At 44.2% G+C, this 18,446-nt stretch overlaps 1 protein-coding gene across 1 annotated transcript in view; it reads right to left on the bottom strand.

Moving 5' to 3' along the window:
- SLCO4A1 (solute carrier organic anion transporter family member 4A1) overlaps positions 1-18,446 on the bottom strand; it is a 34,726-nt gene that overhangs the window by 14,968 nt on the left and 1,312 nt on the right. The window contains exons 2-4 of the mRNA XM_032219025.1: positions 14,500-14,590; positions 9,038-9,159; positions 4,693-4,804 (exon numbers count right to left, since the gene is read on the bottom strand). Coding sequence (XP_032074916.1) covers positions 4,693-4,804; positions 9,038-9,159; positions 14,500-14,590 — 325 coding nt within the window. The remainder of the gene's footprint in view (positions 1-4,692; positions 4,805-9,037; positions 9,160-14,499; positions 14,591-18,446) is intronic.

The following is an 18,446-nucleotide window of genomic DNA, read 5'->3' as shown; positions in this document are numbered from 1 at the left end:
GAAACTCAAAGACTTTGGCCACCTAATGAGAAGGAAGGACTCACTGCAGAAGAGCCTCATGCTGGGAACGATTGAGGGCAAAAGAAGAAGGGGACGACAAGGAGAGAAGCAACTTAGAAATGAGGAGAAATTTCCTGACAGAACAATTAATCAGTGGAACAGAAATTGTCTTCAGAAGTTGTGAATGCCCCAACACTGGAAGTCTTTAAGAACATGTTGGATAGCCATTTGTCTGGAATGGTATAGGGTTTCCTGCCTAGGCAGGGGGTTGGACTAGAAGACCTCCAAGGTCCCTTCCAACTCTGCTATTGTATTGTATTGTATTGTATTGACAGAGAATGAGGTGGCTGGATGGAGTCACCAAAGTAGTCGGCGTGAGCTTAAATGGACTCCAGAGGATGGTAGATGACAGGAAGGTCTGGAGGAATGTTGTCCATGGGGTCACGATGGGTGGGACACAACTTCGCAACTAACAACAACAACAAATAATCCTATATTCTTCATGGCATATTTTCCAAATTTCTTATAATTAAAGAAAAATAATTGTTATCTTTTAAAAATCTGTCCCTCCATTCTGGTTAGTTGGACATCAATAGCTAGAACAGGGATATCCAACATTGGCCACTTGAAGACCTGTGGACTTCAACTCCCAGAATTCCACAGCCATGCTGGCTGAGGAATTCTGGGAGTTGAAGTCCAGAAGTCTTAAAGTAGCCAAGGTTGGACAACCCTTTTCTAGAAGAACATTAGAACAAAGAATGAAATAGAAACCAGGCAACGTAGGACAGATTTTCACGACTTTCTCCAGGAAGACGGAAGTCCCAAATTATTTATGATGGAAAACAATGATTGGAGGCAGGAAGGAATTCTGAAAAAGATGGAGAGCAAAAGAAATTCCAGCAGATCTCACATCTGGGAATTATTTGCGCATCTTCTAGGAAATGGTTCTAGTTGCAATGCTTTGTCCTAACTACCGAAAAGTCCCAGGGAGTTGCAAACTTCAAAGCCTAAATAATGGGTGTATTTGCTTGACATAGTGACTCAGAAAACAACTATATTTTAATTTGTGTGTTGTGCAAATCTACTCATCAGGCCTGCAGCCATCTTTTCTTTTGGATCTTTGGCCTGCCACACTTTCTATTATTCTACTATGCATTTTCTATTGCGGGAAAATGGGAGGGGGGATTGTACAGAGTTAGATGCTATGTAGCCATAACAAAATTCTTTCTAGAAAGCCAAGGTCATTCTTTGTCTTTGCACCTCTGCACCTGACTGGAACTGGATGGGTGAAGCTGTCAGCATGGCAGTGGGAGATTGGACCATGTGATGGACTTATGGGTGTGGGGGCAAGATCTTGAACTTTCAACTGGGTGGGGGAAACTGGGAAGCTTTCAGATTGGAGTTTTCCCAGATGTGGCAACATGGCTCCCTTAATAAATTGGAACTTTGAGGAATGTTTTGCCTTGGACTCTGATTTAATTTGAGATGCTATTTGGAACCCTGACATTAAATCTTTTTACGAGAGTGTAGTATTGTGCTGCCTCCTCCTCCTCCATCATCAAAAATCATTAGCTCCAAGAAAAATCCCCAAATCCAAGAAAAATGCCCCTCCAAAAATCATCTCTGGATGAGGTGGGCTGTAAATAAATAAATAAAAAGTCTTTATTATTGAAGTGTTCAGGGAGAAAAAAACACAGTCCTGGGAATAGAGAAATGTCTCTTACATAAAATTGCTTCCTGGAAGACAAAATCAATAACTTGTGCGCCAACTCCCTTGGGACATGCTGTAGCAGCTGCTCAGCAATGTTTTCTCACACAAGTGCTTTCCCAGAAGTGAGAATGACCTAGGAACCCAACCCAACAGTTGGTAAGATGTCTGTTATTTCTAGACAGTTAAATCTGGTGAAGAAGAAGAAGAAGAAGAAAAAAAAACCTGATCTAAAATGCAATTTGTGGTTCTTTCTTCTGCTTTACTGAAGGGGTTTTTCCCCATGTTCACTAGCAGGAAATTAGAAAGAGAAGAAAATTAACCAGACAATGTATGCCACACAATAACTCTTTCTGTATGAATAGTTAAAGGTATCAGGAAATGGAGAATTTTAACTGGGTTGTTTTTTGGTGCTCTCTAAGCTTGGTTTTAGAGCCGAGGTGGCACAGTGGTTAGAGTGCAGCACTGCAGGCTACTTCAGCTGACTGCAGTTCTGCAGTTCGGCTGTTCAAATCTCACCGGCTCAAGGTTGACTCAGCCTTCCATCCTTCCGAGGTGGGTAGAATGAGGACCTGGATTGTTGGGGGCAATATGCTGACTCTGTAAACCGCTTAGAGAGGGCTGAAAGCCCTATGAAGCGGTATATAAGTCTAACTGCTATTGCTATTGCTATTTTCTTCCTCTTGCAGATGTTTTATTACCCAAACTAGGTAACATTTTCAGTGCTGGAATGTGGACTATTAGTAGGAAATGTGGCTGAGTTCATGCCAACTAAACCTATTTTGTGACTTCTATACTGTGTTGGAAACAAGCCACTATCTTAGCCTCTTGTGTGGACCAGGCCATATTAAACCACAATGAGGGATATTTCTTTATGCACATCATGTTAAAGGAATAAAACAATATATAGCCATGAAGGCAAACCTATGGCACGCATTCCACAGTTGGCATACAGGGCTCTCTCTGTGGGCATGCCAGTCGTCACCCCAGCCCAGCTCCACCACGCATGCACATGTGCCTACCACTGGCCAGCTGGTCTTCTCTGGCACGCATGCATGGGGGCGGGGGGCGTGTGGAAGGCATGTACGTTCATGCGTGGGGGGGAGGGTGTTACAAGCATTGCATTTTGGGGCCTCGCATGGCACCCCCACACCCCGTTTCGGCTTCTACATTGGTGCAGGAGGCCTTCCAGGCCCAAAATGGGGCGCAGCAGGGCGCATGCGCATTGCATTATGGGTTCAGAAACATAGGTGCTTTTGGCACATGACAACAAAAAGGTTAGCCCCCATTGATTGATTGATTGATTGATACATACATACATACATACATACATTTAAGATTAAACATGATGTGTAAACCCAACTGCATAGTTAGTATTGGAATAAGGAAATAATTTATGAGTGGTTTTGCAGATGGCTTCCTAATGCAAAGATCTCAGTTTCATCCTTTCATTCAGTAAAAGTTGGATTAATATTTGGAGGAAAAAGAGGTCAAAGTCACAACACAACATAACATTTAACATCAAAGCTAATTGCCAATTAGGTCTTGGGCAGCGTTTCAAGGGAGATAAAAGGTGGGTGCTTCTCAGCATTACCCTAAAAGACTGTGGCAGACTTCTGTCAGACTCTTTACAAACTATTTGTGACTCATTACGAGCTGTGAATGAACATAATTCAGAGCCATTGAAATAAAAAGAGGGTTTTGGGGGACTACGCATGAGCTTTTTACTGTCTCAGGAAGCCTAGGTCAGAACATAAAGTCTATGCTTCTGAGTTTAGCTCAGTTCAGATTTCTGGGCTATCCTATTTTGCCCCCCCTCCAAAAAAATACTGATGATTCTCTGTCTTTAGCAGCAGCCGCTCACAAGTTGTGTACAATGAAGATATAGCACAGAATTATTTCAGTCTGTTTTGAAGGCAGCACAAGGGCCTCGGGAATGAAGGATGCATTTGTTTGAATCCTCTTTAGAAGACAATTCAATGCTGTCTTCGGTTTGGTAACAGACTCATCCGAGGAATAAAACAACAAATTAAACTAGACTAAAGGGACGTCATGACTCAGCATGTTGAAGGAACCCAACCACTGGTGATGCTTAGATGTTCAATAAACAAATAAATACATAAGTAAATACAATAGACTAGAATAACAGAGATGGCAGGGATCTTGGAGGTCTTCTAGTCCAAACCCCTGCCTAGATCGCAAACCTACACTCACTTCAGACAAATGGTTATCCAACCTCTTCTTAAAAACTTCCAGTGTTGGAGCATCAACAACTTCTGGAGGCAAGTTGTTCCACTGATTAATTGTTCTGTCAGGAAAGTTCTTCTTAGTTCTAGGTTGCTTCTCTCCTTGATTAGTTTCCACCCATTGCTTCTTGTCCTGCCCTCAGGTGCCTTGGATAACAGCATGACTCCCTCTTCTTTGTGGCAACCCCTGAGATATTGGAACACTGCTATCATGTCTCCCCTAGTCCTTCTTTCTATTAAATTAGACATACCCAGTTCCTGCAACCGTTCTTCATATGTTTTAGCCTCCAGTCCCTAATCCTCTTGGTTGCTCTTCTCTGCACTCTTTCTAGAGTCTCCACATCTTTTCTACATCGTGGTGACCAAAACTGAATGCCATATTCCAAGTGTGGCCTTACCTAGGCCTTATAAAGTGGTATTAACTCTTCACGTGATCTTGATTCTATCCCTCTGTTTATGCAGCCTAGAACTGTGTTGGCTTTTTTGGCAGCTGCTGTACACGGCTGGCTCCTATTTAAATGGTTGTCCACTAGGACTCCAAGATCCCTCTCACAGTTACTACTATTGAGCAAGCTACCACATATATACTGTACCTGTGCAGTGTATGTATGTGTCAGCTTGTCACCCTACCAAGGGTGGGTTGCTGCTGGCATTACTGCCGGTTCGGCGTGCAAAAAATACCCCAAAGTCACATTCAGTACAAATGTTTATAAATGATTAAAAACGGGAAGTTCTTACTGTGGCAGGTCTTTGACTGTCTTTCCAAAATCAGGATCCGAGGCTGTTTTATGGCTGCCATCTTTTGATTGGTGGGTTTCCGAAACTCGCATGACTATGTAACGCTGGGATCCTAAGAGAGCAAATGTTTCAATAAGATCTTTGATTTGTGACTTATCAGCTGGATCATCTGAGCATATCAATGCTCACCATCAACAACCAATCTCCTGAGGTTTCTGCTATGCCTTCTCTTCAAATAAAGTTGTCAATTCTTTAACAATGATTATTTATTTCTTTTATTTGGATTTCTTAGCTAAACTTCAACTTTAACCATTTAAAGTTAAACCTCCTATACTACCACCTCTTACAATACTAGACAACACAGTATCAACCGTAGAGACCTTCAAATTTCTAGATTTTATCGTATCTCAAGACTTAAAATGGACACCTGACATCAAAAACATCATCAAAAAAGCACAACAAAGAATGTTCTTTCTGTGCCAACTCAGGAAGCTCAAACTGTCCAAAGAGCTGCTGATTCAGTTCTACAGAGGAATTATTGAGTCTGTCATCTGCGCCTCTATAACTGTCTGGCTTGGCTCTGCAACCCAACAAGACAGACACAGACTTCAGAGGATAATTAGAACTGCAGGAAAAACAGTTACTGCTAACCTGCCTTCCATTAAGGACCTGTACACTGGGGAGTAAAAATGGGGGCTGTGAAAATATTTACAGACCCCTCGCATCCTTGTTTCAACTATTTATTTATTTATTTATTTATTTATTTATTTATTTATTTATTTATTTATTTATTTATTTATTTATTTATTTATTTATTTATTTATTTATTTATTTATTTATTTATTTATTTATTTATTTAATCGATTTATAGGCCGCCCAATCCTGGAGGACCCTCAAAACGATGCTATAGAGCATTGCACACCAGAACAAGCAGACACAAGGACATTTTTCCCTGAATGCCATCCCTCTGGTAAACAACTAATCCCCATAACACTGTCAAATTATCTACTAAGGCTATTTGTATTATTCTTCTTCTCTTCTTTCCTAGTACCTATCTGAGCCAAGGTGGCGCAGTGGTTAAATGCAGCACTGCAGGCTACTGCTAGATCAGCAGGTCAGCGGTTCAAATCTCACCGGCTCAGGGTTGACTCAGCCTTCCATCCTTCCGAGGTGGGTAAAATGAGGACCCAGATTGTTGGGGGCAATATGCTGACTCTCTGTAAACCGCTTAGAGAGGCCTGAAAGGCCTATGAAGCGGTATATAAGTCTACTGCTATTGCTATTGCTATTGCTATCTTTCCACTTATGACTATAACCACTGTTGCTTGTAGCTTTAAATTTTATATTGTTTCATTTGTTTCCTAGTATAATTCGATTGCTTATTAATAATCTAGGATGATCACTGTTGTATCTTATGATTCTTGATGAACATATTCTATTTTATTTTTCTTTATGCACTAAAGATGAATTCCTTGTGTGTCCAATCACACTTGGCCAATAAAGAATTCTATTCTATTCTATTCTATTCCATTCCATTCCATTAAAGGTAATCCTTTTGAAAGAGCTAGATGAGTATTTGGAGTTTAGCTAGGCATGATTTACCAACAGCCAAACACCCCAAGTATTTTGTGTAGTTTGTCATAGCAGTTTAGGAGTTAAGCTACTGTGCTTTGCAAAATTTGATTTATAGCTTAGTATGCTCAGTAAATAAAACTTACCACTGGGGATTTATTCAGCAAATTATGCTTATAATTAGAACCATTTATTGCAACCCGTATACTCCGACAAAGTCTATGTTGCATTCTGATGCACAAAGGACTTAGCCAAGTGGGCTATATACCATCAGTTTCTACTCAGGGTACTATTTGATAGGCTGATCATTTGTAAGGGTACTATACTCCTGCAAACTTCTGCCAACATTGTCCCTTTAAGGTAGTCCATCTATAAATGTTTACACTTTTTCCAATCTTATCATCTTGAGAGCTTTCAACAGAAGACCTCAGAGACAAACTTACAATCCTTGGCAAGCAAAAGTTACAGCCTTCTTCAGCAGTCCCATTTGAATGTCCACCAGAGGTGGTATTCAGCAGGTTCTGACCAGTTCTGGAGAACCAGTAGTGGAAATTTTGGGTAGTTCGGAGAACCGGTAAATACCACCTCTGGCTGGCTCCGCCCCCATCTATTCTCTGCCTCCCGAGTCCCAGATGATCGGGAGGGAATGTGGATTTTGCAGTATCCTTCCCCTTCCATGCCCACCAAGCCATGCCACAGAACCGGTAATAAACTTTTTTGAATCCCACCACTGATGTCTACTCAATTTTGGACAAAAATGTTAATTAATTTTATGCTTGCAATATAGCAATAGCAATAGCACTTATATACTGTTTCACGGTGCTTTACAGCCCTCTCTAAGATGTTTACAGAGTTAGCCTATTGCCCCCCAAAATCTGGGTTACCCACCGCAGAAGGATGGAAGGTTGAGTCAACCTTGAGCCTGGTGGGATTCGAACGGCCAAATTTCAGGCAACTGGCAGTCAGCAGAAGTACCCTGCCATTCTGCACTCTAACCACTGCGCCACCGTAGCTATATACCATATTGTTCGGAGTATAAGATGCACCTTCCCACCCATAAAAGAGAGTGGAAATGTTGATGTGACTTATATACCAAATACAGCTATTTTTGCCTCCCAAATCCTGGTCCCCGCACCCCATTTTTGTGAAAAACAGGTAAAAAAATTGGTCATTTTCACAAAAATGGGGGTGTTTTTCCCTTCCCCCACCCCCAGAAGCACTCTGGAGGCTTCAGCAGGGCTGGGGGGAGGGAAAATGGCCCCATTTTGGTGAAAAATGGGGGCATTTATGCCTTCCCCAAGTCCTGCTGAAGCCTGCGGAGTGTTTCTGGGGGGCCGGGGAGGAGAAAACCTTTTTTTCTTACCTCTTTGAAATCTTGGCACTTCTTATACACTGGTGCATCTTACAGTCCAAAAAACATGGTAGATAGTGTATGTAGACTATATAGATAATCCATAATCTATGACCACTCCAAAAAACAGAATAGAATGGAATGCATTGGAATGGAACAACATAGAATAACAGAGTTGGAAGGGACCTTGGAGTAGCACCCACCCTTCAGAGGTTATGATGGTGCTGAAAAAAGTGTCATAAATGACCAATGCTCAGGCTTACGACTGTCTCGGTGTCCCCACGGACACCTGATCAAGAGCTTCGCAACCAACATGCATTTACAATGATTGCAACATCCATATGATTGCCATTTGTGACCTTCCTAGCTGGTTTCTAACAGGCAAAGACCATGGAGAAAGCTGGATTTGCTTGATGATCCCATCATTCCCTTAACCACAGCAAAAAGGGTGTGAAATCAAGGAGAAATTAAAATTAGCAAGCACATTATTTGGTGATGGGAGTTCCAGTCTTAATTTTGGTTGTAAGTTGAGGACCATCTGTATTTACATCCTTAAAATACAATGGATAGAATTTCTTCTTCTTCCTCCTCCTCCTCTTTTCCCTTTCCTTCTCCTTCTTCCTCCTCCTCCTCTTCTTCCTCTTTCTCCTCTTCTACTTCCTCTTCCTCCTCCTCCTTCTCTTCTTCTTCTTCTTCTTCTCCTCCTCCTTTTCCCTTTCCTTCTTCTTCCTCCTCCTCTTCCTCCTCCTCTTCTTCTCTCTTCCTCTTCCTCCTTCTCCTTTTCTACTTCCTCTTCCTCCTTTCTTCTTCTTCTTCTTCTTCTTCTTCTTCTTCTTCTTCTTCTTCTCCTCCTCCTCCTCCTCCTCCTCCTCCTCCTCCTCCTCCTCCTCCTCCTTCTCCTTCTCCTCCTCTTTCTTCTCCTTCTCCTTCTCCTTGGAAAAACTTGCCTCCAGAAGTTGTGAATGCTCCAACACTGGAAGTTTTTAGGAAGATGTTGAATAACTATTTATCTGAAATGGTGTAGGGTTTCCTGCCTAGGCAGGGGCTTGGACTACAAGACCTCCAAGGTCCCTTCCAACTCTTGTTATTCTATTCTATTCTACTCTATTCTATTTTAATATTCTATTCTATTTCCATTCTTCTTCTTTTCTTCTTCTTCTCCTCCTCCTCCATCATCATATTTTAACCTTTCTAAATAACAGTATGTCCATAAAGTTTAACTCAATTGCATAAATAGTATTGCATTAAAATCTGCATTGAATAGCACAACGCATCAAGATTCAAAACACCGCATTTTTTTTTTTTAAAAGGACAGCTATTAAACCACCTTGTACCCTTGATGGGAAGGAGAAGCAGCTATTTGGCAGGTTTCCAAACCTGAAAAGAATCTGAAAGAATTTGGTTGGGATTCAGTTCACATACCTGGGAGTCGGTGAGGGTACCCCAAAATGGGTACCGAAATCAAGAGGGAACCGGCGCCAGCACCTAGGAATCCAATCCACCATGCTCCAACCCACAGGGAATTGTCGGGTGTAATATCGATTCTGGGAATAAAGCCAGGAAAAAAGCCATAAACTTCCAGAAATCTAATCAAATCGGTCTCTCTAACTTGGAGATAAAGCGAATGCAAACAAGTGTGAAATGTAGCCGTTTCTTTCTTCAAAGATATATTAGTTCCTTAATTGCTTGGGAGAAATGTTTCAAGTGAGACATTGTTTTCGTAAGGGTTACAAACTGGGCACCACCGGAAAAAATAAATCAAAGTCGTTGTACTTTGCTTTAGACAGAGCTAAAGGATAATGACAATAACAACAATAAAGCGCGCACACATACACGCATGCAAACCAAATGAGAGTGAGTCTCGGACTAGCTTTTCCCACGCGGCTAAAGACTTGTTGGGACTGCATTTGACAACCGGAGATAGCAATAACAACTGTGTTCATGATAATCACAGTTCCAAGGATAAGAAAAAGAAAGAAAACTAACTGTGTAAAGTTTCCAGATGGACTTCCAGATCTAGGGCTCCCTTTTTACAACCATTTACTCCCTTAATTGAGCACAGAGTCAGGGTGACTGGATGGAGCTGAGCATTAGCTGGCTGGATGCCCTTCCCGATGCCTATGTGGAGTTCACAGCAAATATTTTCTTTCTTTGTGCTCGAGGAGAGAAATATCTGCTGCCACCTAGGATTGAACTCTCAATCTTCCGAGTGGGAGGCGAGCGTCTTCACCACTAGGCCGCCATGCCATTCAGATGGACATCTAGGACTAAACTAAGCATTTTAAAGATCCCCTTGCTGGATCTTAAGCTACTCATGAAGTGGCAGAACAGAGGAGATCTTTAAATGTCATATCAACCTTGGGGCTGTCCTGACCGAAGCCATTTTGTCTGCTTCAGTGTTGCCACACTGGAGCTGAGGGTCGGGGAGGGGGGATTTGAGAGAGAAGGATTTTTGTAGCCAAAACAAAATCTTTTCTCTTAGGAACCAAGGACATTCTCACACCTGGTTGGAAGAAGGTGGAGGGATGCTACCTGGCTGTCGGACTGCACGATGATTGGACCACGTTACTTTTAATCAGGTGAAAACCATGGGAGTTTCAGAGTTGGTTCTCACCAAGTATGTGCCAATAAGATATCTCCAATGCAATTAATATTTGAGGAACTCAATTGCCTCGGAGTCTTGCTTGCAATAGATTTATTACTTGGAACCCTGCCATGTAATCAGATAAACGACTCAAGTGGCTATATGGTAGGAAAGTTAGAATGACAAAGTACAAAAAGAAAGGAAAATGAAAGATGCCACCTAGTAAAAAATGTCTAAGGCTAATTGGAGGACTTTAAGCTTACAGGCAATCCTCAAATTATGACCATTTGTTTAGTGATTGTTTGAAGTGATACCCGCACTGAAAAAAGTGACTTATAACCAGTCCTTGCACGTGTGATCATTGCAGTGGCCCTGTGGTCACTTGAGTGGTGGGTTGCTCCCGGTTCGTCCTGGTTTGGCTGAACTGGTAGTAGTGGTGGCAGGAGGCCCCACCCACCAACCCGGACGCTTTGGTGCATGCGCAGAAGTGTTGCGCGTGCCCGGGAACGTGCCCAATATAGTAAAAATATTTGCAACCCACCACTGGGTCACATGATCAAAATTTGGGGGGGCTTGGCAAGAGGCATGGATTTATGACAGATGAAGTATCCTGGGGTCACCAGCGACCTGCAGTCACTAGAGGCAGGGGAGGCGTGGCCTCACCAGTCATGAGGAAAAGGAATTTTAAAGAATTTTTAAAAAAATAATTAAAGCCAAGGTAGTTGCTACCAGATTCACAGTGACTTGGAACAGTGCTTTGTGTTAACCATAGGAAGAGGCCAGAGAAATAGGGGCCTCCTGTGCATAAGGAATTTTTCGCCTTTTAAGAGATAACCAAGGGTTAAAAGGCGAAGAATTCCTTATGCAAATGAGGCACGTATTCTCTCGCCTCCTGTAGAGGGCATTTTTAGAGGCTTTTTAGAGTTCTCTGGGAGCAACTAGCTCAGTCTGACAGAGCTCTGGCCTTTCATGAGGGGAGGGCAGGGCAGGGAGAAGCAGAGTTGAAATCGTCTCTGAAACAGCTGGAAAAGGTTCATGTGTGGGGAGGGGGGGAGGAATTCAAAAAGTTTGATTGGAAGGCAGCAGGGGAAGGTGGGGTATGGCAGAGGAGCTGCTTTCAAGCCTTTGGAAAATATATCCAATCCAACTTCTGTGTTTGTGTTTGAGAGTGAGTGAATGAGAGAGGGATTGAAGTTCTCTGTGTGTGTGTCTGTTTGAGAGAGGGGGGGAGGGAGGGAGAGAGGGAGGAGGGAGGAGGGAGAAGAAAAAAAAAAGGGAAAACTTATTTTGCAAGGGGGAAAAATGCTGTCGCTTTAAATCGGAACTGAGCATGCCTGGCTGTGGAATTCTGGGAGTTGAAGTCCACAAGTCTAAAAAGTGCCTCACCAGGCCTAAAGCTGACCGCACGTCACTGGGGGGGGGGGGGGGTCACCTAATTGCCATTTGTGATTTTCCTAGCCAGCCTCTGACAAGCGAAGTCAGTGGGAAGCAAATTCAGGTAACGGACCTGTCATTCACTTAACATCTGTAGTGATTTGTTTAATAAATGCAGCAAAAGGGACAATGAAATTTGGTGTGACTCATTTTACCAACTGCCTGGCTTAGCAATGGAAGTTCTGGTTCTGAATTGCAGTTGCAAGTTGAGGATAAGTGTAATGAATGAATGAATGAACGTCATTCTGGATAGCACTGCGTAATTGCCAGGGGAGCTCTAAGCGGTGAATCAGCTGAAGAATTGAATTGGGTGGTTTAGCTTTCTTGTAACACTTTGCTGACTCACATCACTATAGGATACCTTTGATTGTATTCTAAATTAAACCTTGGCCAAGAGTTATTACCATAGTTACCATGACAGTTTGAATGGTGCTCTTTTCCTTTCAACAGAAACTATCTACCCGGTGATGAAAACTTAATAACGAGGCTAAGAATTTCTCCTGGCAACAGTAATACACATAGGAACCAAACCAGAAGTAAACATGCTTCAAAAAATAAAGGAATGAGGCAGTGGTGAAATCTAATTCCCCCCCGACATCACCGGTTCTGTGGGTGTGGCTTGTAGGGGGTCTCATGTGACTGGGTGGGCGTGGCCAACTTTTTTTTCACTTTCAGCTATTTTTTTAGCTTTTTAAAGCATTTTTTCCTCTGCTGGTTCGTTGTTCATTTAGATTGTTTTTCCCTAGATTGGTGTTTACCTTGACAACTGAATTCCAGGTGAGTGGACTTCAACTCCCAGAATTCCCTAGCCAACCCTGCTGGATAGGGAACTCTGGGAGTTGAAGTCCACTCATCTTCAAAAGTTAGTGTTGAGAAACATTGACTTGAATAGGGGTGTCAAACTCGATTTCATTAAGGGCTGCCACAGGGTTGTGTTTGACCTCAGGGGGCTGGGGTGGGTGTGGCTGGGCAGGCATGGCCAGCTCAATTTCACTTGTGTGGGGGCGCCTGTGGTGGCCCGAGTGCTCTACAAGCGAAAATGGACTCCCAAGCTCCATTTTTGCCTATGATGGCCTCCTGCAATCCTTCTGCGAAAACAGAGCTCAGGAGCCGGTTGGCAGAGGCAGTACAGGCTGGCAGTATAGGCAGTACCTTTGCTGTATCCAGGGTGGCCCTGTGGGCCAGATCCAGAGGTGGGTTCCTACCAGTTCGCACCTATTTGGTAGAACCGGTTCGTCAAATCTACCAAACCGGTTAGAAGAGGTTCCACCAGTGGACCCGGAAAGCAGGCCACACCTACAGAAGAGGTTCCAAAATTTTTTGAAACCCACCACTGGTCCTTGGATATGATTATTCTACACTATCATGCTCATATTTATAAAACTCAGTGCCTCTGTGAAAGGGAAGGAGGACTACTGCGTTTGTGGTGCAATCAGAACATTGCGTGTGTTGAAGTTGTTTTAACGCAAACCAAAGATGCCTTTTAAAAAACAAGTTGACATCATATTCTTATGCATGCCAGTGCTGTGTGTGAGGTAATTTAAGGTGGTTCTGACAAGTGTCGTCGGCATCTTCATATCCGCTCACATGGGTGGCAAGCCACTCCCATCCGGTCACATGGGCAGCAAGCCACTCCCACAAAGGAGGCCACACCCACAGAGTAGGTTCGAACAATTTTTGAAACCCACCACTGGCCAGATCTAAGCACCCCGTGGGCCAGATCCGGCCCCCAGGCCTTGAGTTTGACACCCCTGGCCTAGAAGATGCTTGAACTTGCCTAATGTCTGGACATCCAGATTTACACTGAAATAGATTCATTGGCATCCTTCAGTCTTGAAAGACTATGGTATCGTGCTCTGGAAAGGCTTCCTAAATCAGCATCTGGTGTGGCTAAAAAGTCCAATTTGGGAGTGGCAATCCCTTCCACACTGAGGGCAGACACTTCCTGTCCCCTGCCCAGTCCCCAGTTTTTGCTGGGTCCGGGACTGCCTCTGCCTCAGCCAGCCAAATGAGTGTCTCTTCGAATTGGAGCTGTTGCTGCCCATTCCCAAGGCCTTTAGATCCCTCTTGCAGATATCCTTATATCACAACTGTGGTTTCCCTTTGGGATGCTTTCCCTGCACTAATTCTCCATGCAGGAGATCTTTCAGGATCCATTCTCACAACATGCCCAAGCCAGCATAGACGTTGCTGTTTCAATAGAGTAGACCTGCTAGAAATTCCAGCACATTCCAACACTACATTCCAAATATTTGGAATATTGTCATGCCAGGTGATGCCAAGAATACGTGCTTTCTCTCCTGCCATGCGTAAAGGGTCCAGGACTCCCGGCAGGACAGGAGTGTGCTCTGAAATATCTCACTTGAAATACCTGCTTGAAAACGCTGACATTTATTGAAGCTGTTGTGTCCTCCCGACGCAGCCAGCAGCCGTGGCCAGAGCAGGAAGAAGAGCTGATTGGCTCTGGCGCGGCTGCTGGCCGGCAGGAGAATTGCGCTTCCGATTGGTTCCCCGCCTGACAGTTGTCAAGTTGTCAGGCGGGCGTTGTTCTTGTTCTTTGCTTGTTCTGTCAATAACTTCTGTTCCAATAAACCTGTTGAAAGAACCCTCTCCTCAGTGCTTGAATTCTTAAAAGAAACTTTGTCTTACTTTTTTGTAATTTTCCCTCCCTTGGCTTTGTTCAGCCGCCCTGAGTCCCTTCGGGGAATAGGGCGGCCTACAAATTGAATAAAATCCAAATCCAAATCCAAGCTGCATCCCTGTTGAGAGTGACTTTGGCTCTACCTGATGGAAGTATATTGAGACAGGGGCAGAAGGGAATTTTCAGGGCTGATGGAAGGAAAGAGAAAGGGGACCAGGAACTTACTGTCTCCCAATTTCAGTGTAAATATTGAGAAAGATGCCTCCAACCAAGTAGCCAGCTGCGGGGCCCAATATGGCAGCGGTGTAGAAAACAGCTGAAAAGAGACAAGACACAACTTTGATATTGGGCAAAGGTCAACATGGAAAATTTGGGTGTTTGCTCAGGCTCAAACTGGGGCAAAGAAGGCCACTGCAGGAGCCTATAACCTTCTCCAAGTTTCCTTCAGTCATTAAGTTGAAAGGTCCGAGGTGGCGCAGTGGTTAGAGTGCAGTACTGCAGGCTACTTCAGCTGACTGCTGGTTTCGCAGTTCGGCTGTTCAAATCTCACCGGCTCAGGGTTGACTCAGCCTTCCATCCTTCCGAGGTGGGTAAAATGAGGACCCACATTGTTGGGGGCAATATGCTGATTCTGTAAACTGCTTAGAGAGGGCTGAAAGCTCTATGAAGCGGTATATGAGTCTAACTGCTATTGCTATTTGGGGGTCTCCAAACTTGGCAACTTTAAGACTTGTGGACTTCAACTCCCAGAATTCCCCAGTGATCATGGCTGACTGGGGATTTCTGGGAGTTGAAGTCCACAAGTCTTAAAAGTTGCCAGGTTTGGAGACCTTTGCTCTAATCCAACCCCCTGGACAATGTAAGGATTGGACTGCATGACCCAGTTGAGTTTGAGTTGAGTTTATTGGTCTTGTATGCCGCCCACTCCCAAAGGACTCTGGGCGGCTTACAATAAACAAGGGAAGGGGGACCCAGAAGATACATTCCCCATAGGTGGCCGTCAACTGGAGAACCTCTACCGTGGTTTCTTCTCTTGTTCAATGCGGACTGTTTCGCCGATTAACCATCTTCTTCTGAACTGCTTGTTCATTTCAACTGACTGGTTTTGAGTGTGCCCTTGGTTTCAGCAAATACACCTGCTCCCATTGACCTGTGACGGCCTTTTGAACTGCTGCACCAATAGAAGAGAATATCTTAAAACCCTGCCATGAAACCCTTTAAAGTCCTTTATCGCATGGGTTGGTTACTTAAAAGACCATCTCACCCCACAAGGATTGGTCTGTACCACTCATGCTGACAGAGGAGGCATGTTGTGGGTCCTGTTACTGACCGGCTCCAGGAGGAAGGTCTTCTCTGTCATGACTCCAGCCCAGGGGTGGGATTCAGCCAGTTAGGGCGAACCGGATGCTAATTTTACATCTGGTTTGCAAGGACTGGCTGCCCCGGGCATCTCTCCCCTCCCAGGAGTCTCCATGTAGCCCATTTTGGATGCCAGGTAAGTGCAGGGCTCATGCAGAGGTTCTGGGAGGGTAAAATACGGGCTTCCCAGAAATCCGAAAATGGGCCTGTTTCTGGCTTCTGGAGCCCAGTGTCAGGCCTGCAGTCATATTCCTTTTGGGATCTTTGGCTTGCCACACGCTCTATTATTTTACTATGCTGTTTCATTAGTGGGGTAATTGTGCGGAGGAATAGTAAGGAGTAGAATTGTAGAATGTGTTGTTGTCAAAATAAAACATTCCTTTCTAGAAGCCCAAGGTCATTCTTTGTCTCTGCACCTCTGCACCTGACCGGAATTAGATGGGTGGAAATGCCAGCGTGGCAGTGGAAGATTGGACCATGTGATGGACTTGTGGGTGTGGGGGCAAGATCTTGAACTTTCAACTGGGTGGGGATAACCGGGGAGCTTTCAGATTCGGGTTTTCCCAGATATGCCAACATGGCTCTCTTAATAAATTGGAACTTTGAGCAATACTTTGCCTTGGACTCTGATTTAATTTTGGATGATATTTGGAATGCTGACACCCAGGGGAGGCCGTTTTTGCCATCCCGGAAGCTCAAAGAAAGCCTCCAGAGCCTGGGGAGGGAGAAAACTCCCCCCCTGCCATGGTGGAGGAGGCCAAGTAGGTCACACACACCATGGCCACGCCCACCCAGCAAGCAGGGAGGCAACCGGTTGCTAAACTTTTTGAATCCCACTCCTACTCCTGCCATCTGGAACATCTTGTGGTTTATCCCAATCTTCCAATCCTTCTGTAAGGACCTAAAACCCTGGCTCTGCCAGTTGGTTTGAAGTCCCAATGGGGGAATCTGTGTAATGGAGGTGGTTGATTAAGTAATAACAGATCCCACTTCCTTCCTATTCAGCCCCCCCCAATCTTACCCAAGTGTCATTAGCTTTATTTTAACCTTTTTGGGTTTAACTAAGCCACCCAGTTACCCTATGGCAGTGATTGTTAGGAATATAATCTAACCGGTTGGGTTGGCAATATATAAATCATGTAACAATGTTGTACCTATTTCTTTAAAGCATACTGTAAAATGTGATTGGTTGCTGTTTTCCTCAATCGGCCATAAGAGGGAGCCAGAACAACTGTTAGCTCTCTGTTCGTTAGATGCTGGGCTGATCTGATCTGAGTGCTGTGAGCTATTGTAAGTTTTGCAACTGTTAGCAAACTTTGAGTACTGAGCTGATTATATGATACTGGACTATGTTATTTGGATTATCCTTTAACTGAAAGACGTTGATGACTGACTGTCTTATCTGTGTATGACTTGGACTGTTTGATGGACTCTGATACCTCTATTTCCATGAAAGTAAATGCCTATTTAAACTGCAGTGTCTCTGTATGCTGGTTTGTGTGTTCTCCAACACAACTCTCACAACGCTTCTCTGAATGTACTCACTCTCCCAACGGGGAGCTTACCTAACAGTGAGGACAAACCTTTTTTCCCTCGGGTGCTGAAAGCCTGCTTGCACATGCAATAGCACATGTTCTGACACCCATAATGCAATGCCTCCCTGCAGGCCCTGCCCCCTGCGCATGCACACACAACCCTTGTTTTGGTGCTAACAGGCCTCCAAGCCTCCTGGGACTAAAAATGGGCCACGGAGTGGGGGCGCCGCCCCCCCACCTCCGTGCATGCACCCATGTCTGCCAGAAGGGACCTGAAAATTGTTTGGCCGGGAAGAGGCGCATGTGCATGCGCAGTGGAGCTGGCCTGGGTGACGGATCATGTGGCTGCAGAGATGGCTCCGTGTGCCACCTGTGGCCCGCGTGCCATAGGTTCGCCCCCATGGCCCTGTGATAAGATGGGCGGCCAATACAGTGTATAAACAAACAAATAAAAATAAATTTGTAACTCAGGGTTGAACTGTGGCTCCTTGCTGCTCTCTGAGCTTAGTGGTTTTCTTGCAGGCATTTCATTCCCTTACAAGCAAGGAAATGAAGTTTTGAAATGTGTAAATTACCATTCTGCCATTGTATCCTTACATCTGGCAAGAATTGCAGCGGAGCCCTGCAGCTGGTGGGCTCAAGAAGAGGAGCATTTTTGGCTGTGAAGCCCATCTTCAGGAACAGCCAGCCCCTCAAGGTCAGATCCGCTCCCACCTTTTAATCCCACCAGTAATCAAGGACTATCTGCACAAGGTTGACTTAGCCTTCCATCCTTCCGAGGTTAGTAAAATAAGGAGCCAGATTGTTAGGTGCAATAGGCTGACTCTGTAAAGCGCTTAGAGAGGGCTGTAAAGTGGTATATAAGTCTAGGTGTCATTGCTATTTCATTCAATGTCTTTAAGCTGCCTGGAGTCGTGTTTAGGGAGATGGGCAGCATGCAGATTTGATAGATGATAGATAGATAGATAGATAGATAGATAGATAGATAGATAGATAGATAGATAGATGGATGGATGGATGGATGGATGGATGGATGGATGGATGGATGGATGGATGGATGGATGGATGGATGGATGGATGGATAGATGAGAGATAGATAGACAGACAGATGGGATGGGATGGATGAATGAATGGATGCGATGGATGGATAGATGGATGATAGATAGATAGATAGATAGATAGATAGATAGATAGATGGTAGATAGATAGATAGATAAATAGATAGATAGATAGATAGATAGATAGATAGATAGATAGATAGATAGATGAGACAGACAG

The sequence above is a fragment of the Thamnophis elegans genome, chromosome 5, assembly GCF_009769535.1.
Source record: "Thamnophis elegans isolate rThaEle1 chromosome 5, rThaEle1.pri, whole genome shotgun sequence".
Classification (NCBI taxonomy): domain Eukaryota; kingdom Metazoa; phylum Chordata; class Lepidosauria; order Squamata; family Colubridae; genus Thamnophis; species Thamnophis elegans.
This window is presented reverse-complemented; position numbering and strand designations above follow the sequence as displayed.